The sequence below is a fragment of the Oncorhynchus mykiss genome, chromosome 10 (genome assembly GCF_057628025.1).
Source record: "Oncorhynchus mykiss isolate SJ-2025 chromosome 10, ASM5762802v1, whole genome shotgun sequence".
NCBI classification, from domain to species: domain Eukaryota; kingdom Metazoa; phylum Chordata; class Actinopteri; order Salmoniformes; family Salmonidae; genus Oncorhynchus; species Oncorhynchus mykiss.
Genome location: NC_143031.1, coordinates 35,340,892 through 35,364,431, shown reverse-complemented (window position 1 = coordinate 35,364,431; position 23,540 = coordinate 35,340,892). Strand labels below are relative to the sequence as shown.

Here is a 23,540-nt window from a genome sequence, read left to right as displayed (position 1 = left end):
GTATCCAAATCCGGCTTTAAACTTCTTCACAACAGTATCTCGGACCTGCCTGGTGTGTTCCTTGTTCTTCATGATGCTCTCTGCGCTTTTAACGGACCTCTGAGACTATCACAGTGCAGGTGCATTTATACGGAGACTTGATTACACACAGGTGGATTGTATTTATCATCATTAGTCATTTAGGTCAACATTGGATCATTCAGAGATCCTCACTGAACTTCTGGAGAGAGTTTGCTGCACTGAAAGTAAAGGGGCTGAATAATTTTGCACGCCCAATATTTCAGTTTTTGATTTGTTAAAAAAGTTTGAAATATCCAATAAATGTCGTTCCACTTCATGATTGTGTCCCACTTGTTGTTGATTCTTCACAAAAAAATACAGTTTTATATCTTTATGTTTGAAGCCTGAAATATGGCAAAAGGTCGCAAAGTTCAAGGGGGCCGAATACTTTCGCAAGGCACTGTATATACAGTGCATTCGGAAAATATTCAGACCGCTTCACTTTATCCACATTTGGTTACATTAGTTGTTTTCCCCCTCATCAATCTACACACAATACTTCATGATGACAAAGCAAAAACAGGTTTTTAGACATTTTTGCAAATCTATTAAACATAAAAAACAGAAATATCACATTTACACAAGTATTCAGACCCTTTACTCAGTACTTTGTTGAAGCACCTTTGGCAGCGATTACAGCCTTGAGTCTTCTTGGGTATGATGCTACAAGCTTGGCACACCTGTATTTGGGGAGTTTCTCCCATTCTTCTCTGCAGATCCTCTCCAAGCTTGGCACACTTGTATTTGGGGAGTTTCTCCCATTCTTCTCTGCAGATCCTCTCAAGCTCTGTCAGGTTGGATGGGGAGCGTCGTTGAACAGCTATTTCCAGGTCTCTCTAGAGATGTTACACAAACAACAAGTGTGCGGTTAAATTGGCAAAAAACACACACATTTCTCTCCACAGGGCCATAGGGTGAGACAGGGATGCAGCTTAAGCCCCACCCTCTTTAATATATTTATCAATTAATTGGTGAGGGCACTAAACAGTCTGCAGCACCCGACCTCACCCTACTAGAATCTGAAGTCAAATGTCTACGGTTTGCTGATGATCTGGTGCTTCTGTCACCAACTAAGGAGGGCCTACAGCAGCACCTAGATCGTCTGCACAGATTCTTTCAGACCTGGGCCCTGACATTAAATCTCAGTAAGACAAAAATAATGGTGTTCCAAAAAAAGGTCAAGTTGCCAGGACCACAAATACAAATTCCATCTAGACACCGTTGCCCTTGACCACATAAAAAACGACACATACCTCTGCCTAAACATCAGCGCCACAGGTAACTCCCACGAAGCTGTGAATGAGCTGAGAGACAAGGCAAGAACGGCCTTCTATGCCATCAAAAGGAACATAACATTCGACATACCAATTAGGATCTGGCTAAAAATACTTGAATCAGTTATAGAACCCATTGGCCTTTATGGTTGTGAGGTCTGGGGTTAACCAAGAATTCACAAAATTGGACAAACACCAAATTGAGACTCTGCATGCAGAATTCTGCAAAAATATTAGAATAGAATTAGGCCGATACTGACTAATTATCAAAATCCAGAAAAGAACCATTTAATTCCACAACCACCTAAAAGGAAGCCAAACCTTCCATAACAAAGCCATCACCTACATAGAGATGAACCTGGAGAAGATTCCCCTAAGCAAGCTGGTCCTGGGGCTCTGTTCAAAAACACAAACAGAACCTACAGAGACCCAGGATAGCAACATAACCAAATCATGAGAAAACAAAAAGTAATTACTTGACACATTGGAAAGAATTAACAAAAGAACTGAGCACACAGTGGCAGAATACCTGACCACTGTGACTGACCCAAAACGTAAGGAAAACTTTGACTATGTACAGACTCAGTGAGCATAACCTTGCTATTGCGAAAGGCCACTGTAGGCAGACCTGGCTCTCAAGAGAAGACAGGCTATGTGCCCAATGCCCACAAAATGAGCTGGAAACTGATCTGCACTTCCTAACCTCCTGCCAAATGTATGACTATATTAGAAACACATATTTCCCTCAGATTAGACAGATCCACAAAAAAATCGAAAACAAACCCAATGTTGATAAACTCTCATATCTACTGGGTGAAATACCACAGTGTGCCATCACAGCAGCAACGTTTGTGACCTGTTGCCACAAGGGCAACCAGTGAAGAACAAACACCATTGTAAATACAACCCATATTTATGTTTATGTATTTTCCCTTTTGTACTTGAACTATTTCCACATCGTTACAACACTGTATATAGACATAATGACATTCGAAATGTCTTTATTATTTTGTGACTTCTGTGAGTGTAATATTTACTGTTCAGTTTTATTGTTTATTTTCCTTTACTTGCTTTGGCAATGTTAGCCCATGCCAATAAAGCCCTTGAATTTAATTGTTAAATCGGGTTCAAGTCTGGGCTCTGGCTGGGCCACTCAAGGACAGTCAGAGACTTGTCCCGAAGCCACTCCTACATTGTCTTGGCTGTGTACTACCTGTTGGAAGGTGAACCATCACCCCAGTCTGAGGTCTTGAGCACTCTAGAGCAGGTTTTCATCAAGGATCTCTCTGTACTTTGCCTCATTCATCTTTCCCTCGATCCTGACTAGCCTCCCAGTCCTTGCTGAAAAACATCCCCACAGCATGATGCTGCCACCACCATGCTGCCACCACCGTAGGGATGATGCCATGTTTCCTCCAGACGTGACACTTGGCAATCAGGCCAAAGAGTTCAATCTTGTTTTCATCAGACCAGAGAATCTTGTTTCCCATGGTGTGAGAGTCCTTTAAGATTAAAATCCAAGCAGGCTGTCATGTGCCTTTTACTAAGGGGTGGCTTCTGTCTGGCCACTCTACCATAAAAGCCTGATTGAAGCTCTTAAAGAGACAGTGTAAAATGTTAAATATAATGCATCTCAATAGGTAGTGCACAATGTAGAAACCTAAAATTCCACAAATGACTTTGTAATTTCCATGACAGGTTTTTGTATCAACATTTCAGCTTTGTGCAATTAACAAATGTATTTACAGGGTTAAATATGAGTTTCTAGAGCACTACATGTGCTTCAAAAGTATCTAGAATTCATATAGCTCAATATGCTAGGCTATATCTCAATCAATACTGGGAGCACCAGTGGTATCATTGAGCCCTACACACACGTTTTCAAAGTGTTCAGTTGTGTTTTCCGGCATAGTGTTGGGCTATTCATAGTTTGAAACTAGCTGACATATCAAACAGAAACATTACCTTCATAATCGGTGTCACCACCACCCAATAGCATAATGATATTTATTATGGACGACCAGAATGTCGACAGAATTGAGCGGTTTCCAGCTGCTGTCTAACCCGAGCCGTGGGTGTAGCGACAGCAGGGGAAGCGAAGCGAGGGGCAGCGGGGTAAGGCAGGCTACGAGCCTTTCGGAAATAACCTCTAGCTTTCTCTTTCTTTAAGTTTGTACATTACTCAAATCTGGAACTGTAAGTAAAGATCGGTTAACTTTGCGATGGCAACGCACTCCCTTTGGACTTGTTTGGTTGCAACTGTAGGTTTACTCTGGGGTGTGACAGTACTGGGTAAGTGTTTATATTGATAGGTTTTTCTCACGGTCAGGAACACTGCTCTTGGCAGTTGCACCTCTCGGTGTAGACTTCATCAGTGGTGTAAAGTACTTTAGTAAAAATGGTTTAAAGTACTACTTACGTAGTTTTTTGGGGTATCTGTACTTTACTATATTTTTGACAACTTTTACTTCACTACACTCCTAAAGAAAAGAATGTACTTTTTACTCCATAAATTTTTCCTGACACCCTCGTTACATTTTGAATGATTAAGAGGACAGGATAATGGTCCAATTCACGCACTTAACAGGAAACGTCCCTGGTCATCTGTTCTGCCTGATTCACTAAACACGTGTGTATTGATATGTAAGGTACGTGTGCCATTTTTTGATGTAGTTCTATCCTTGTCTATTCATGTTATGTCAAGTTTCATGTTTTGTGTGGACTCCAGGAAGTGTAGTTGCTACTTTCGCAACAGCATTTTTTTCTTTGTATCATTACGAAACATGTTGTTTCTATTGTTCCTGGGAGGCAGGTGGCATTTTCTTTTTATAGGCACTGCGAAAACGTTTTAAACATTGTTACAACTTTTGGTGTTAAAGGCGCTACATGGTCAATTTGATGTCTGCATTGGCCATGCAGGATTAATGGTGATATGGCCTCTGAGGAAGTTAGTGCATTCATACTTCTTGCGCTTCGCAGAGCTGTTGTGAAGGAAGTGAGTTTGTGTTCACTCGCCTATCAACCATTTTTTTTCAATGCGGAGGAGCTGGGGGAGCCCTCGGCATTGGTACACATTTTGAGAGACGCATGGCTATGCGTTACGGAGCTCAATTTGGCCTCTGCGTGCCGCTGGAGGCTTCGCAATTGTCTCACAATCCATATGGCGCCTCCGAACATATTTTCGGATCAAGCATAAACGGTCTCTTACAGAGTTTACACATCCAATAAACTGCACCACATAACTAGTGATTCAGAATTAATCTCTATAGCCATCCAGTTAATTACTGGCTAAACAAAATGACAAGACCTTCTGAAATGTTGGAGTCCGTTTCCGGATGCTTGACACAGGAGCTCAGCCAAGATGGCACGATGTAAAAAGGCTGCACCGTTTTCTCACCCAAGTCTCCTCATTGCCCCACAGTAAAATGATCCTACATTTAGGCTATTGTTTATATGTGTATTTCACACTACGTTGAGGTCAAAATCAGAGTATAATACTTGTATGGATGTCAACCCCCAACACATGTTAATGTCATCGTCATTAATCAACTGCATTACAGTTAAACTACTTTGACTACCACCACCTACTTCTGTATGCTAGCTATGCTACCCGTTGATATGAATAGAGCCAACTTCTAAATGTTATGCAGCGAAAACAGCCAAATGTATCCAAATCCTTATTTTAGTGACCACATTGTGGGCCTGTTACAATACATCAATCATGACAGATTTGACAAATATCTGCTTTGTTAGATCAGATTAGTTGAATGTGCGCCAATCCAGCGTTCTTCGATGCCATGTTTTGCATTCCATTGACCTTTTTACCACATCTATCCCCATAACCTCCCAGAAATCTTTCCAGGAGTTCAAACTCATTATCGTGTCTTTTGAAATCCCTACACAAGGTATCATAAAGATGTTTTTATTTGTGAACCTGTTCGTCAGGGTTCTCCATGTTTGTTGTGAAGGAAGTGAATTTGTGTTTATACAGGATATACCTCCCCCACCTACTGAACACTAATCATGTCAATGCAGATCTATGCAGGTACCTCCTCATTGTTAAAACATGGCATCGCCACCGCAAGCCTCTGGAGGCTCCGCAATTGCTTCACACCCTCCACATGGAGCCTCTGATCCACATTGCCAGATCAAGCATAAATTGGCTTTTATGGTTGACACAGGGTGGCTCTAGCCTTGTGGGTGCCCTAAGTGAGATTTGGTTGGGGAGGATTTCGAACTTGTACCTTGTGTATTAATATCTAACGCTCAACTTCTAGCTGCAAGGGGCCCTAAGTGACTGCTTATGCCTGGAGCCAGCCATGGGTTGACATGCCTAGATGTTAATCATGTAAATTGAAAATGGTTCATTGGGTGCTTTTAGCAAATCGGTCACTGATTATTCAAGTTCCTTTGGCCTTTCAAGTGTTAAATCCTTTGAAATAGTATGCTTTATAGTCCCTATGGGTTTTATGCCACCCATATTTCATAATATCATGGGTTCCTTCCTTCCTTCCGCAGTGAGTTGTAATGAAGTCTAAGCTGATTGGGGACGTGTTCAGAAGCTACAACAAGCGTATTCGTCCAGCAGCGCACCCCACAGACAAGGTGGAGGTCAAGCTGATTCTGACCAACCTCATCTCCCTGGTGAGACAGACCACACCTGCTGCAACATAACAATACAACACACATACAGTAGATGCCAGTACTAAATGACTCAAATGTAAAACCATATATATATATATATATATATATATATATATATATATATATATATATATATATATATATATATATATATATATATATATATATATATATATATATATATATATATATATATATATATATATATATATATATATATATACACACACACACACACACTGTCGGGGGTGCAGGGTAGCCTAGTGGTTAAAGCGTTGGACTAGTAACCGGAAGGTTGCAAGTTCAAATCCCCGAGCTGACAAGGTGCAAATCTGTCGTTCTGCCCCTGAACAGGCAGTTAACCCACTGTTCCTAGGCCGTCATTGAAAATAAGAATTTGTTCTTAACTGACTTTCCTAGTTAAATAAAGGTAAAAAAACAAACAAAAAACAAACAGTTCTGTACTTCCACCATGCAGGGTGCACTACAGTACTATCACATGGCAAACTGAAATAGACAAATGTCTTCATCAGACAATCATATTATCTCCTCTGAAAAGGAAGAGACTCTCACAACTAATGTCTGGATTGTGTGTGTTTCTCTCACCAATCTTATCAATTCATTTATCATTTGTTTCTTGCACACTTTGACTAGATTCTGTTTTTTCCTTTCTCCTACTTTGAGTTTTTTCCATCTTTCATAGTCTTGAACTGTTTATTTTCCAGTGATTGCACGTTGGCCAATAGAACGGATGGTAGAGGCGTGTTATCCACTCACTGATGAATTCTCACAAGAAACCCTGATCTGCGCCCCATGTATCTCCTTATTTTCTTAATGCGAATGACTAGGATTTGGGCCTTTATATATCCTTCACGTCAGATTATATAGCATTATATCCTTCACGTCAGACTCATTAAAGAAAAAATCTTTGTCTAGTTCGAGGTGAGTAATCGCTGTTCTGATATCCAGAAGCTCTTTTCAGTCATAAGAGACGGTAGCATCAACAAATAAGTTACAAACAATGCAGAAAAACACACAAAATAGCACATTTGGTTAGGAGCCTGTAAAACGGCAGGCATCTCCTCCGGCACCATTCTTTAAATAAATTATATTTCAAAATCTACCTCCCCCTAATAGTTTCCCACCACTATTCAGGTCCTGCATGTGTGACACAAATACTGAATATACAACTTTGTAGTTTCTCAAAATCAATATGTACGACTCCAACACCATAAAGTTTGCAGAGGACATGGCGGTGGTAGGGCTGATCGGTGACGAGGCTGTCAAAGGGAGAATGTCAGAGACGACAACCTCTTCCTCAATGTCAGCAAGACAAAGGAGCTGATTGTGAAATACAGGAAAGGAGGTGCGAACACGCCCCCATCCCCATTGGGGCTGTAGAGGAGCGGGTTGAAAGCTTCAAGTTCCTCGGTGTCCACATCACTAAGGAATTATCATGGTCCACTCACCAACACAGTCGTGAAGAGGGCATGACAATGCCTCATCCCCCTCAGGAGGCTGAAAAGATTTGGCATGGGCCCTCCAATCCTCAGTTCTACAGCTACACCATTGAATGGCTGCATCACCGCTTGGTATGGTAACTGCTCAGCATCTAATCTCAAGGCACTACAGAAGTTAGTGCATATGGCCCAGTATATCACTGGGGCTAATCACCCTGCCATCCAGGACCTCTATACCAGGCAGTGTCAGAGGAAGGCCCAAAAAATTGTCAAAGACTCCTTCCAACCAAGCCGCAGACTGTTCTCTCCTCTACCGCATGACAAGCGGTACCAGTGCACCAAGTCTGAAACCAACAGGATCTAAACAGCTTCTAACCCCAAGCCATTAGACTGCTAATCAAATGGCTACCCTGACTACCTGTGTTGACTCTTTTTTTTTTTGCACTAACTCCCTTGCAGTGACTACGCACACATATTGGACTCTACCCACACACTAACCCATACTTACGCTGACATCCCAACACACACGCATACTGACGCAACACACATTCACACTCACCAAATACGCTGCTGCTACTGTTTTATTTATCCTGTTGCCTAGTCACTTGACCTATATGTACATATCTACCTCAATTACCTCGTACCCCTGCACACGGACTCGGTAATGGTACTCCATGTATAGAGCCATGTTATATTTATTCGTTATTGTTATTCACTGTGTATTTATTCCTCATGTCACTTTATATTTGACTTTCTTTTTCTAATCTGAAGTACATGGTTGGAAAAGGACCTGTAAATTAGCATTTCATTGTTAGTTGTGATGGAATTATTCTAATCAAAGAAACTTAGATTTCCTCAAAACAATTGAACTTCATTATTTAATGACTGCAGTAATGGAACGTTAACTATCACCCAATGGTGTAGTGTTAAAGCCCAAATAAACAGGATTCGGTTAGAACTATTTATAGTCTTCCTGAGTGCTTGTGACAAGGAACATAAATTATACAAAGGTACATTGTGCTCTCATGCAACATACATCAAGATTTACATGGCGCTAAATATCTGTCTAGCTCATTTACTACTTGTTTATACAGAAATACTAATGCAACCTAGAATACTACATCCTTAAATAAACTGGACATTGGTTCTCCCTGTTACCAATAGAGACACTAATCATGGAATGGAATGCAGTCTTTAGGTTCTCACCAAGCCATCGTAAATCTGAGGATTCTCTCTTCACACAGACACATGAGAGTCCTAAGAACCCTATTCTGTTGCCTCTAGAAAAAAGACAATGTTTTAATATAGGAATACATTCTAATGTAACAGTAATGTGATTAACTTAATGTTGTAATTCTACGACATCGTCTAAACCTGTTGACGAAGCATGTGACATAACATTTTATTTGATTAACAGTTATCTGTAAACAATTGACAACCCATCAACAGGTCAAATCCTAATGAAATGGCTTCTATTGATCCCAGTGTGTCTGTTTCCACCCTGTTAGAGAACGGTGAGTGGGCCATAAAGCACAGGCCAGCCAGGAAGCTGATCAACTCAAGCTACACTCCTGATGACCTGGAGTACAAGGAAATCTCCTTCAACCTGGTCATCCAGAGAGAACCTCTATTCTACATCATCAACATCATCCTGCCCTGCTCACTCATCTCCTCCCTGGTCGTCCTGGCCTACCTCCTACCTGCACAGGGTAGGTTGCAACACTGCTGCTGATTGGTCAGTGGTGTAGCTTAAGGATACAGGAAGATGAGTATGCCATACAGTATGCCATCAACAACTGATGTTAGCAGTTGTTCTGTTAGTGTTACAAGTGTTTTTTCCAATATTGACTATTAAATCAAATGATTTATATTTAAAGCAGCTATCAGCAGTTGAAACAATAACAAAGCGTCCTCCCTGCCCCCTTTTCAGTAAAAAGCTGAGGGATGGGGCTAGAGAAATATAACCACTCAAATTCATAAAACAGAGCTATGGATGCAAGGACTGACCATCCCATGGTATCAGAATTATAGTTAATGTTCTGAGGTTATGTGGTGTTTACATTTACTTTGTTTACAAACATTGAAGTAAAACAAGTTTATATTTTGGATTCTGATGGGGTACGAATGCTTATGAGGAATCAATAAGTTATTCAAGAATCAATGGGTACATATCATTAATTTATGAGTCCACAAATGGATGTAGCAAGTGCAGATTGCCCCTTTATGCTCTAACATAGATTTCATGGTTTTGAGTTTCAAACTAGAGAATGCACTGTATATTGTCGGACTAAAATTGGATTCTGTTTGCTAGATTACAAATTGACCACAGGAAACCCAAACAGATAATGTGACTAAAACAACTTCAAACCTTGCTTAGGCTACATTTGTTTACGATCACATCTCTTTATTATGCTTGGGAATAAATAGGCCTATTTGGGATCAGATTTCCAAAATGTTTACCACTTGGAGCTGATTTGGAGCTGGAGCTGTCCAACAAAAAATGTTTTGTTGCTCAGAACACTTGGTGGGCCAAAATAAAACCATCTGTATATTATGTCTGTTGTCGTCTGATGATTATGGGAAAAGCACTGTACTCCCGCCTGTACCCCTCTGATTCTCTGTTGTCCTCTTCATAGATGGGGGACAGAAGTTGACTGTGTCCATCTCTGTCCTGCTGGCTCAGACTGTCTTCCTATTTCTTATTGCTCAGAAGGTCCCTGAGACATCTCTCAATGTCCCACTCATTAGCAAGTGAGTTAGAATGTACCTGGGTGTGTTTGTATGATGATTCTGTGTGAGAGGCTCCATATAATAGTCACTGCATTCCTTTCTCAGCTTCAAATTGATGCCCTCATTAATGGGATTCTTCAGTCTCTTTCTTACTGCCTTCCTCCATACATTTATGTTACTCCCCTCTACATCAACATCGGTCTGTTCTTCTCTTCCAGGTACCTGATCTTTGTCATGTCTGTGACCACACTCATCACCACCAACCAAATCGTGGTGCTCAACATCTCCCTCCGCAGTCCCAATACCCACACCATGTCCCACACACCATGTCCCACACAGCACGTGTACATTGAAAAGCAAAATGATTTGTTTAACCACAAATGGGTGCTAAGTGGCATAAAAAAATCCAGGTCCAGTACTTGTGTGGGTTTGAAAGTTAAATACTTTATTGCATAGGCCAAGTCATGATTAAAATACAGTCCATTCTGAAAGTATTCAGACCCTGTAACTTTTTCAACATTCTACATTTATTGATTTTCTCCACAATGACAAAGCAAAACAGGTGGCTTCTCTTCTGTACTTTGACCTAGAAGAGTAAATATACCCCATGCTCACCAGAATAAATTGATAGAATGAATGCTTCAAATCAGTTGACATGGCAAAGCTCTCTTTCATCTCTGCTTCTCTCATGTGGCAAAGACATGTATTATTAGGGGCCAGGGAGAAAATGCAATAAAAAAAAATCAGTTTAAGGAAATTAAAAGCTGTTAAAACGACCCAACATGGTTGAAATACTATCAGTTTTTATGATTCTTATAAAGATAGCACCTTTACAGACTGTTCTGGTCCTTCTATTAATTTTCAACTCCATTTCACAGCTTTTCTCTTACTGAATTAAACTCCGATATTGTCCCTCTTGCCTCAGTGCTTCAATGTTAACTTTTTAAGCCTAAATTCCCAAAAGCATTTGGCAATTGCCGTGTTATTAGCACGCTACAGTTGGGCCCTAAAGCTTCGGTAGAAGCTAGATAGAACAACCTTAGTGTCGCCTATAGATATGAATTGCACAAGAATTATACATTTTTTTTTTTTATGCCTTGTTTTTTCTTTATTCAATACTATAACGAACCGATATGACATATGATCCTACTTTGTCAGAATGAATTGGACTTTTTTGTTTTAATCCACCTTTCCTTTCCCCTGTTTAGCTCTTCCTGGAGCTTGTTCCTCAATTCCTGGGCATGGCCCCTCTGGTGGATAATGCAGAGGCGGGAGTGAGGGAGCGACGGCGTAGCTCGTTCTTCGGCCTGATGCAGAGAGCGGAGGAGTATGTGCTGAAACAACCACGCAGCGAGATGATTGACAAACAGAGAGAGGCATGGCCTCACGATCATTTGGTAAGATTAGAGATGCCGGTAGGGAGGGAAGAAAGGATAGCGCATGGGGAGGGGGGGTATACAACATTTGTTATGGAACTCAGAGACAGTTGTGCCAACAACATTTGACACAGGTACGTGCACAGATGGGGCTCTACCTGTACAGAGCACATGCCCCTTTGCCCTTCCAGTCTCCAAAGTGCCCTTTTCAGTGGTGTTATAATTTCCCCCCAAATGTTTATTTTTTAAAATAAATGTTCTGTCGTGGTTGTTCTGAACCTACTGTCAGCAAGTCTTCATTAAATGATCATCTATGCTTCAGAACCAACAAGTTGCGCATCTTAATTGTTGACCAATGACTTCATCAACGTTGGAGCATAAAGAAGGGCACGCTAGTGGTGCACGCGTCAGCTGTTTGTTCACCGGCACCCGCCCGCAATTGCTAATAACACATCTGCAACCACACAACTATGTGTAATAAAGTGGAAATCTGAGAACCGACCCTAACCCGCAAATATAGAAAATGCATGGTAGGCTAGAGATGGCAGAATTTTTTGGGGGAATATCTTTTTGCCTGATTTTCGATATGTTTCTGCTTATAATTTCCAACGTTTTGGTAGGCTATTTGTTAGTCAACTTGTCTGTAATTAGATACAGGTGGCTTCTCTTCTGTCATTATGTTGCCCGAAGAGTAAATAAACCCTTGCTCACCAGAATGTTATAAACCGATAGAATGAATGCTTCAATCTAGTTGACTTCGTTAAAGTTCTCTCTGTCATCTCTGCTTCTTTCGTGGAGCAAAGAAGTTTAGAGATCTGGGAGAAAATACAATAACTCAAATCAGGAAATATTTTCTGTGCAACATTTCTAAATGACATCAGTTTACCCGGTTGTAAGGGAAGCTGTGAAAACGATCCAACGTTTTTCTGATAAGATTTCATTTCGGCTTCGATGCATATATTGTGATTGAAATACTATCAGCTTTTATGATGCTGATAAAGATAGCACCTATAAACAGTAAACCGTACCTAACTGTGCATTCGCATTCTCTAAAGATGAAAAAATATTTAGTTTCTATTTAACCCTTCTGAACAGTAGGCTACAGCTCCCTCAACATGAACTTTTTCTGCCCGTTACCAAATGCATTTGGTGATTGGCGTGTTGGCTATTTGGCGCATATACAGTTAGGCCCTAAAGTTTAGGCTTATGCACGAATGCAGATAGCCTAAAATAAACTAGATTGAGGTTTTTCTTTCATTAAGATGTATACATTGCACAATAATTATACATTTATGGATTTAAGGTATTGTCTTTATTCAACCCGCCCGCCACCAACCCGCCCTTCATCCACACAATATTTCATGACCCTCAACCCGCCCTTCATCCACACAATATTTCATGACCCTCAACCCGCCCTTCATCCACACAACATTTCGTGACTCGCCCTGCGGATATAACCACGGGGCCTGCGGTTTGAGTCAACCCGCGCATTGTGAACCCGAACAATTGTCTACCTGGCGATTTGATTGATCATTTTCATATTTCAGATAGGCCTAGTGTGGGTGGCTACTGGCTATATGTCTAAAGGTAAGCAGCTGTAACATCGCACTGCCATCAATATTACGGGACAAAGATAACATATTCTGGCGAAATTCTCATGACATTTGTGAGGAAGAACTGGGCTATCCGGCTGGCAATGAGCGCTTTGCAGGCAGGCATGATAGTGGCCACAAATAGAGTTGGGTTGGATATAGTAATGGTAGGCTACAATCTTCCATTTTGACTGGTTGGTCGTTGTTAATAAGTGCAGAATTTGAGTTCAAAATAGTTTAGCAACATAGTTTACTATTCAGATTGTTCTGCTTTCCCTTGTAATAATTGCTAAACGAGTCTGTGACCGTGGCTATTAGAACCAATTCTTTGGGGTGCCCTTTTTTGGGGGGTGCCCCCCTCCCAAAAGGTCTGCGGACAGCCCTTCTTTGAGATGTAGTTATGTATATTATCCAGCAAGCCACTTTTTTTGAATAGATGTCTGGGTTAATTTGAATTGGTTTTAAAAAGCATTTGCTTGTATTTGTTCTTGTAAATAAGTATCACAATCAATAGGAAAGGAGAGAGGATAAAGATTAGCACTGTGGTCCATCACCAGCATATGTGTAGGTGACTGTATGTCTCTGTTACCCTCTAGTGGATGGCATTATGAGCACCACAGCCAGCCTGTACAAGAGCCTCGCCCAAGCTGCTCCTGAGATCAAGGAATATGTGGATGCCTGTAACTTTATCGCTGAGAGCACAAAGCAAGCAAATGACATTGGGTCAGTAAGTATTGCTTTTATTCTGGGGATGTAGGTCAGGTTTTGGGTCAGTTTCATTTCAATTCATTCTGCTCAGGCCCATATTCACAAAGTGTGCTGATCTAGGATCATGCTCTTTTTGATAAAATACATTTATTATGATTTTAAAAGGCCTACACTGAGACACTTTGAATACAGGCCCATGATGAGCTGAGGGTTAAGAAATCCTGATAGAACAGTGTGGGTTATTGTCTCCCCACTTCTGGCTCACCGTTAACTGTCCCATAGGAAATGGAGAGTTGGGTATTGATTGGGAAGATTGTTGACAAGGTGTGTTTCTGGGTGGCCATGGCCCTCTTCTCCATCAGAACTGTCGCCATATTCCTCACGGGACATTTTAACTCCGTCCCAGAGTTTCCATTTCCTGGGGAAAACAAACGGTACCTCCCCAGTTAGGAGGACAAGGCAACGCCCCTTCTCTTAACTTGGTCACAGAATATATGAATCATCATCATTGTCTTCATATCATTGAGACTTAAGTTGTCTTGCTCATTTCTTCACTTACAGTGCATTCGGAAAGTATTCAGACCCCTTGACTTTTTCCATATTTTGTTATATTACAGCCTTATTCTAAAACGTCTTATAGATTCCCCCCCCCCCCTCAATCTACACACAATACCCCATAATGACAAAGCAGAAACAGGTTTTTAGAAATGTGTATTTAACCTTTATTTAACTTTATTTAAAATATCACATTTACATAAGTATTCATACCCTTTACTCATTACTTTGTCGAAGCACCTTTGGCAGCGATCACAGCCTCGAGTCTTGTTGGGTATGACGCTACAACCTTGGCACACCTGTATTTGGGGAGTTTCTCCCATTCTTCTCTGCAGATCCTTGAAAGCTCTGTCAGGTTGGATGGGGAGCGTTGCTGCAGAGCTATTTTCAGGTCTCTCCAAAGATGTTCGATCGGGTTCAAGTCCAGGCTCTGGCTGGGCCAATCAAGGACATTCAGAGACTTGTCCCGAAGCCACTCCTGCGTTGCCTTGGCTGTGTGCTTAGGGTCGTTGTCCTTTTAGAAGGTCGAACCTTTGCCCCAGTCTGAGGTCCTGAAAGCTCTGGAGCAGGTTTTCATCAAGGATCTCTATACTTTGCTCCATTCATCTTTCCCTCATTCATCTTTCCCTCAATTCTGACTAGTCTCCCAGTCCCTGCCGCTGAAAAACATCCTCACAGCATGATGCTGCTACCACCATGCTTCACCGTAGGGATGGTGCCAGGTTTCTTCCAGACATGATGCTTGGCATCCAGGCCAAAGAGTTATCTTGTTTTACACCAGACCAGAGACTCTTGTTTCTCATGGTCTGAGAGTCCTTTATGTGCCCTTTGGCAAACTCCAAGCGGGCTGTCATGTGCCTTTCATTGAGGAGTGGCTTCTGTCTGGCCACTCTACCATAAAGGCCTGATTGGTAGAGTGCTGCAGAGAGTTGTTCTTCTGGAAGGGTCTCCAATCTCCACAGAAGAACTCTGGAGCTCTGTCAGTGACCATCGGGTTCTTGGTCACCTCCTTGGCGAAGGCCCTTCTCCTCCGATTGCTCAGTTTGGCCTGGCAGCCAGTTCTAGGAAGAGTCTTGGTGGTTCCAAACCTCTGGAGGCCACTGTGTTCTTGGGGACCTTCAATGCTGCTGAAATTTGTTGGTACCCTTCCCCAGATCTGTGCCTCGACACAATCCTGTCTCGGAGCTGTACGGATAATTCCTTCGACCTCATTGCTTGGTTTTTGCTCTGACATGCACTGTCTACTGTGGGACCTTATATAGACAGGTGTGTGCCGTTCCAAATCATGTCCAATCAATTGATTTTACCACAGGCGGACTCTAATCAAGTTGTAGAATCATCAATGGAAACAGGATGCACCTGAACTCAATTTCAAGTCTCATAGCAAAGGGTCTGAATACTTATATAAATAAGCCATTTCTGTTTTTTATTTTTAAAAACCTGTTTTTCGCTTTGCCATTATGGGGAATTGTGTGTAGATAATGAAAAATATATATTTAATACATTTTAGAATACGTCTGTAATGTTACAAAATGTGGAAAAGGTCAAGGGGTCTGAATACTTCCCGACTGTACTGCTTACTTATTAGTCTTTTTGGCAGTAGATGACTGAAAATGGCATCGTCTTGATAACATGTCATCCTATTTGATAAATATTTCAAACTGTGTTTTGTGTTTTACCCTAACCATTTCTTGTTACACGTATGTATTCTATTTTTTAGTAAGCCATGGGACATGAACATGCCAAAACATGCCACAGTTTGTGGCAAAGCAGTTGTGATTTAATTCAGTAAGTCTGCTGTGGGCTTTGCTTGGTTAGAACAAAATGAAGAAGCCAGATCTCGGTTTCAGCCCTCACACTGCCTTAGGATGAGGTGCAGGTCTCCTATACCCTATAGATTTCTTGTCTGTCTTGTATCTCACTGTATGGTGATGTATATGTGACACAGGTCTTTACTGATGGATATAATGCAATTTGTAATGTAAGAAGACCATAATACTCTAAGAATATTAGATTTAGCTAGTTACTTTATTTTACACACGATACATTTACATGGTTAATGAATTGTTCTGTTTAACTTGTACCAAATAATGATACAATGACCCAGACACTTAATTCAAAGTTAAACTGAGGCCTTGCTTTCCTTTCTGCCCAATTGGTGCCTCATTTATAAAATGTTATATAATTAAACAATACATTTTTGTATACAATTAAAACACCTATGCTGCTGATGTTGGCATACACAAATCATCATGATCAACAATTTGTTTTTTACATTATGGCATTGAATATGGAGTTTTAGCATCAAGAGAATGTGTTGGATGGTACATAGTCAGCAAAAACATTGGATATTCAAACGTACTGTGTTTTACTGTTAGTATTTATGTTATTAAATAAATACTTTTTAAAATCAAAAGACTTGTGGTCATTGTTGAGAGGGTGCACATACAATATGGGGCTATTAAATCTTGAAATGGCAGTTTGTTTTTTAAAATATAAGACAATGTTGAAGACGAAGGTTAATGCAGCCCGCCTCAAAACACTGCTTGACTGATTCCAAGGCTTAGCTAAAATCATTTGTAGTCTACGTGTTTGCATATAGGGGTAGCCTACATTCTACTTGATCACCCCACTATAATTATGCTACTTTTGAGTGAATCAGAATAGGCTACACACCTTCAAGATCACATTTTGATGTTGCTTTGGGCAAGAAATTAGGTTTAATATAACAAGATTTTCTGGTCTTTCTATTGTGTCTATCTATACATTTGTTTATGTATTTAGAATATTACAATGTAATTTGAGATTAAAATCTCTTTAGGTTCAACACAATTGACTGTTTCTACTGTGTAGAGGGTGTGGTCTGACTGACCACTATGACTAGACAATGTCTGCTGACTCACCCAAAGATCTTCTTTGTCCTCAATTGGGAGAAAATAAACATTTCAATTCAATGTCAGAGTTAATCTCTGTTCTTCAACTCCAGAGACTATGCCTCAGCACTGTGGAGTGAAAGCACTTGGACAACTCTAAATAACTTCTGTGCATCCATCCATGTCAATGTCAGAACTCTCATGCATGCGTTTAATTTGAAAGTGTGAGAGAGCTGATAATTGATACAACAAGACTGTTCTTGATTTTAAAAAAAAGTGGCACATAGTGTATTTTAAACACTGACCCAATTCCCCTGCAGTAGGTATTACAAGGTCCAATTCAATTATCTCTGAGTGAAAACAAAGATATTACTACCCCAATATTGGAACCTCTCATAGAGTTAAAAAGCAATAGGTAATGAAATATGCTATTTTCCCAGATGTTTAGGACTTGTTCCTCCACAGCTAGGAAGGGATTTACAGCAGCTCTAGTCTCCTTAATCATTTTAAATGTAACCTTAAATTAACTAAGCAAGTCAGTTAAGAACAAATTCTTATTTACAATGACAGCCTACACCGGACACCGCTGGGCCAATTGTGCGCTCCCCTATGGGACTCCCAATCACAGTGATGCAGCCTGGATTTGAACCAGGGACTGCAGTGACACCTCTTGCACTGAGATGCAGTGCCTTAGACTGCTGCACCACTCAGGAACCATGTGCTCCCAACATTCCTTCTGTTTGGCTTCTGGACCAAAGCCCCAGTTGAGACATGTTCAATAGTACTCATTCATTTTGTGTGAATGAGGAGGAGGAATGTCTTGAGCCAGCAAAACCAGACCTGCCAGAGCCAGCAAAACCAGATCTGCCAGAGCCAGCAAAACCAGACCTGCCAGAGCCAGCAAAACCAGACCTGCCAGAGATGGCAACACCAGACCTGCCAGAGCCAGCAACACCAGACCTGCCAGAGCCAGCAACACCAGACCTGCCAGAGCCAGCAAAACCAGATCTGCCAGAGCCAGCAAAACCAGACCTGCCAGAGCCAGCAAAACCAGACCTGCCATATCCAGCATATCACCTCTGGTTTGCAGCTGGTTACACTTCAAATAAAGTAATCTCTTCTATTGAGAAAATCTCAAGCAACAAAGACGTTTGATAATTTAAAACCAATGAAAATCATATAAACCGGACCAAACTCTTATAATTTAGTTGTTGATTGTTAGTTCTCAATTTTATATTTGAATTTTAATAGAAGAAACGGTTCGATTCCAGGCTGTATCACAACTGGCCGTAATTGGGAGTCCCATAGAGCTGCTCACCATTGGCCCAACCTCGTCTGGGTTTGTCCGGTGTAGGTCTTCATTGTAAATAAGAATTTGTTCTTAACTGACTTGCCTAGTTAAATAAAGGTTAACTACTGTTGTGCTGCTGACTGTACAATCCGTCTTCAACTGGAGTGCTGCTGCCTGCTACGTCAGGCACTATGCGACATTTTCTTTGACAATGGAATAGCTAGGTAATTTGAAAGAAATGTATACGTTGTTGATACATTGATGCAATGTTTACCTGGACAAGTAATCGCGCACTATTGTATCATCAGACTATTTGTGCTTCTGTAACTGATATTCTCGGCGAATGATTTCAGGAATATATCCTACCATGCAGCCGGAAGGAACATTTACATGTGCATGGTTTAGAGTAAGTACTGTATCGCTTTCCGTCTCTCTTTTACGTCAAAACTACTGATAAGTTTTCTAGGGCGAAGGGAGTAGGAAGAAAAACGAAGATCTTTTTGCTCAAGGATATGGAATTTGACCCTCGTCTTCCTGATCTTTTCTATGTGATGCTTTAGTAAGTAGCTACGCCTCTACTAAAATGAATATCCTCTGTGATTCTATACCACTATAAAGGGAACTATCGTGATTTAGACAGTTTAAAACAGCACGGATGCAGAATACTAATAAGGCCTATGCGACATTTCAACGGGATACTTTATTATAGTTTCACATTGCCAATTCTGTTTGCGCCTTCGTTCTCCAACCTGGTATCATACACTAGACGTAATATAGTAAATGAAAAGGATCGGCCACTCATTAGTATAATATGTTATGTTTGGTATGGTTACATAAGACCAAAGGTTACTTACACGAGTAGTTCACTATTTTACAACTTGATGTTAAATGGTTCCTCACTCTAAAAGTAGTCTATGGGCCAGGGGAAACTGTAATCCATGGTTCAGTTTTCTTTAAACAGCCACTACAAACTTCAGCTAACTTTAGCCTCCACAAGTTAATCAATTGAAGTGATGTGGGTATGTGAGTCAAATCGCCTTTAAGTAATATAAAACTAGTTGATTTCCAGTGTTTTGGACATTCTTATATTTTTTTATAAACATGCTCATATGGCCCCATCACTTCCATTGATTGTTAGCTTGTTTCTAAGGTTAGCTGAAGTTTGTAGTGTCTTTTTAAATAACTGTACCATGCAATCTACTCTCTCGGCCCATAGACTACTTTCAGGGTGAGGAACCCTCTAACATCAGTTTTCCTTAAGGCAAAAACGAAAGGAGGGTGATTGGGTGGGTGTATAACATGAATATCTAGCAACCCAAAGTTGCGTGTTCAAATCTCATCACAGACAACTTTAGCATTTTAAATAATTAGCAGCTTTGGAACTACTTACTACTTTTGAGCTACTTTGCAACTACATAGCATGTCATGTAATCTTAACCCTTTAACCTAACTCCTAACCTTAACCACAGCAACAACTAATTGGAATTCTTAACATATCATACATATTGCAAATTCATGTCATACGAATTGTAATTTGTAACATTATATACGGTGTCCACCCACTCTGCCCAGAGTTGGTGAAAATGTGCATTGGTGATGACATTTCACTTCCTTATGCTATTAAATACATTTTACCAAGACAAATATGGTTCTGAATCTTTCAGTGGAGTTTTCTCCAACATATCACATTATATCGAAAAGTCAGATTTCATAAACTAATACATCCGATAATTAGCACCGAGCTCTATTGAAAGAGCGGTGGAGTTCTCTCACCCGAAACTTATGAGGATTTAACATTTTGTGGTCATCGTCATCCAAGTTGTTCCGCGGGTCGCAAATAGCATAATTAGCATGACACGAGCTGAATTAAATGTTAAAAAGCTCTGTTGACATTTCAGAGATACGCTTGCTTTTGTAAGAAGTCTTGGAAAAAGAACAGAAACTTTGCATTAATATGAACAGCATATACTAAAATATCAAAATACATGTTATATCACAATCTATATCTATCTTACCTCTATTGATTTATGTCATCCTCATTTGAGAAGAAAGATGTTGAGTTCAATGGTGAGCCTGTCAGGTAACCTTATTTCTCGGACAGCATCCAGCCTAGATGATGCGATACTATTTCTCAGATTTTTGCCACTTTGTCTCTGGTCTCCTTTGAGTTTAGTCACCCTATTGTTGACAATCCTACGGGTAAAAACGCCAATAGGTTTTGAATGGATTATGATAGAGACATGAGGTTTGGACCATTGGTTTCTTATGCCATTATCTACACAATTAACATATTATTTCACTCATTGATCAAAATATGATTTTGATTGGACACCTTATATCAGGGATCATCAACTAGATTCAGCTGTTGGCAGTTTCTTTTTTCTTGAGCAGATGGTCAGAGGCCAAAACATAATTACAAATCATTTGTAGAATGCAAATTGACCGCAAGAAACCTGAACATATAATATTTGATTGAAACATAATAATTTCAAACCATGCTTACATTTATATACTATCACATATGCCTCTTTATTATGCGTGGCAATACTTGAACAGATTTACAAACTTAAAATCATTAGGAGCTGATTTCCTGGTGTTTTCAGTCTTATGTCCAACAATAAAAAATCTCAGAAAACCTGGGGGGCCAAATAAAACCTGGACCGCCAGTTGGGGAACCTGCTCTATATCATACAAAATGTGATGATGGAAATCCACAAATTAATACATACAATACGAAACGTAACATATGCTAATTTGAACGTCCCTGATTTTCATTTACTATGTTACGTCTACCCCTGAGTCCCACTCACATGCCAAGATGTTCCGTTTTTTCTAGAGTGCTTTGGAACTTATATTTAACTGCAGGGGGAATGGGTGGAGGCTATGGAAAATAGAATGATGGCTTCAGTGGGGAAATCTATAGTAGGCAATAGGCCTATCATTTTGTCATTTGAATGACTGACTGGCTAGACAGTAGATATTTTCTAGAGAATGTTGATTATGGTGTAATAAATTAAGCAAATATCTGGCTGATTGTAGATTTTGATTACATGGTAGTTTGTTTTGCAATCATTTTGGAGCCACCAAATGGGCAGAAATCCATGGATTTAAATGCTTTTTGTGTTTCCTTGTGCTGTAAATGTTTTTTTTGCTCTGCAATTGCCATTTATTCATAGATGACAAGATGCTACCTAGAGAAACCAATAGAGTGAACTTTGGGATTGTAATTTGCTGTGCAGTGTCCAGTGTGCACACTTAATAACATTTCTCCCCTCATGTTTTGGTGTGTTGACCCATCCACAGTTCAGAAATGTTTCCCTCCAAATGAAAACAACTAATGTTTCTTTATCCATGACTCAGAATAAGCCTACAGCACAAACTCACCAGTGGGTATAGATTTATGTTGGGAATTAGGAACCACTGTAGGGTCCCCTAGCAACAGTCCCTATGGTGAGACTTGTACAGCTTACTAGAATCTGTCCTGCATTACAGCAAAGACAATGTAGATACAGTACCAAGACCACTGTCAGAGCTAGGCTGATACTCTGCATAGTAAGAGACGTGGAGACCGTGATGCACATTTTGTCAATGCATCGCTCTCTCTCTCTCTCTCGATTTTGTTTCACCTTGGACTTGGTTGCCCTGGAAACAAAATCTACTCATCCAATCAGATCCCTCTTCCCACACGCATTTGCACAGACCCTTCTCTCTCATTGTGTGTGCTCCCTCCAAGACTTCTTATGTGTCACACCACTGATGATAAAACCAGGTATACACCACCAACACATGATTGTACTTTTTGATGCTGTTATCATGCCATTTGTTCCTCTTCAGATGGTGTGGTGGTGTGTGATCGGTGTTATCTGGTTCACTGCAGTGTCTGAGGCACTTGAGAGGTCCCAGGATTATATTTAGACAGTCTCTCCTAGTTCATAGATCAGTTCTCCCCACTATTTATAGTCATCTGTGTTAGGTGGCCTTTAATGTAATGTACTTCATAGATAACGTGTCTGAAAAAATTCTCGGCCTTATTGACACAGGCCTGCAATTAGTCTGAATGACTGTCATTGCATTGTACAGTTCCACTATTGTCAAGTATTTTCTATGTAATACAGTAAATTCAGCTAGATGAAAGTTTTTTTCTGGATACTATAGCGAGATGTTTGAAAGATTATGGTGATGGAATGTGATTCATATTTAGTGGAATTTTTCTTTGTGACGAAAGGGATAGAGCACAATGGCCAGTCCAGCACCAGCATGCTGCAATACCCCTCCATGTCCAGATGGGGGAGCGGCGGTGGCCCAAAAGACAAAGCACTTCATCACGGATGACTGTGAGCTGAGCAAGGAAGAGCTGGATGGCCTCATGAGGGAAGGAGGTGAGGACACAGACCCTAGTTGTTGATGTAGCCTATAATGTTTTATTCCCTCCATCCAAATACCTTTACATCACATTAGACTGATAAGACTTCAGTAGTGGTATTGAATTATTCTGTAATAGATTGCCTGTGTCATCTGATCTCCCCACAGAGGAGAGTCGTCCCTTCCTGGTGGTCCATCATCTGCTTGATGTGAAGGAGGCAGGTGTGCCTGTGTTACTGCCTGGGACTCCAGTCATCTGCAGAGTGGACAGCACCGAGAGATACACTACGCGCTCCAAGGTGTGTGTGTGTGTACATAGTGTTTATTCATGTGTCTGTATATTATATGCACACCTGTACCTTTCCACATGAGCACATGTTTACATTATGTGTAGGCTACACAAGTCAATGGCATGTTTTCTCTTCCAGGTCCGTGTGTGCACTCTGTACACTGTGAAGCTGACCCATGGCAAGTTTACCTGGACGGTTAAAAGGAAGTACAAGCACTTCCAGGAGCTGCACCGTGACCTCTACAAGCACAAGATGATGGCCCACTTCCTGCCTCTGGGAAGGTCCGACTCAGAGCACCAATCGGAGCTCAGACATGCAAATCAAC

General features: G+C 40.7%; 2 protein-coding genes across 9 annotated transcripts in view; both read left to right on the top strand.

Moving 5' to 3' along the window:
- Nucleotides 1-5,861: 5,861 nt before the first annotated feature.
- Nucleotides 5,862-16,815, top strand: LOC110534897 (acetylcholine receptor subunit epsilon). The gene is made up of 6 exons (XM_090188522.1): nt 5,862-5,978; nt 7,177-7,301; nt 8,924-9,147; nt 10,075-10,189; nt 10,387-10,510; nt 11,377-16,815. Exons 1-6 carry the CDS (start codon nt 5,862-5,864, stop codon nt 11,671-11,673), a joined length of 1,002 nt encoding a protein of 333 aa, XP_090044648.1. The 3' UTR covers nt 11,674-16,815.
- A 1,703-nt stretch (nt 16,816-18,518) lies between these two features.
- Nucleotides 18,519-23,540, top strand: part of LOC110533729 (phospholipase D2) — a 39,081-nt gene continuing 34,059 nt past the window's right edge. For 2 of the 8 annotated variants that reach the window (XM_021618210.3, XM_090186463.1), the window contains exons 1-5: nt 18,519-18,787; nt 18,917-18,969; nt 22,789-22,942; nt 23,094-23,224; nt 23,354-23,496. In XM_021618210.3, the coding sequence (XP_021473885.2) occupies nt 22,801-22,942; nt 23,094-23,224; nt 23,354-23,496 (416 nt within the window). In that variant the 5' untranslated portion in view covers nt 18,519-18,787; nt 18,917-18,969; nt 22,789-22,800. Of the gene's footprint in view, nt 19,123-22,788; nt 22,943-23,093; nt 23,225-23,353; nt 23,497-23,540 lie in introns of all 8 variants that reach the window. The other 6 variants (XM_021618209.3, XM_090186461.1, XM_021618207.3 and 3 more) reach the window with 6 other exon arrangements.

Bases quoted from the DNA above. Each gene is read 5' to 3' on its own strand.
- LOC110534897 (XM_090188522.1), top strand. From the start codon at position 5,862: ATGAAGTCTAAGCTGATTGGGGACGTGTTCAGAAGCTACAACAAGCGT. The intron at 5,979-7,176 runs GTGAGACAGACC...ACAACTTTGTAG, and splicing joins TGACCAACCTCATCTCCCTG to TTTCTCAAAATCAATATGTA. The intron at 10,190-10,386 runs GTGAGTTAGAAT...CTTCTCTTCCAG, and splicing joins AATGTCCCACTCATTAGCAA to GTACCTGATCTTTGTCATGT.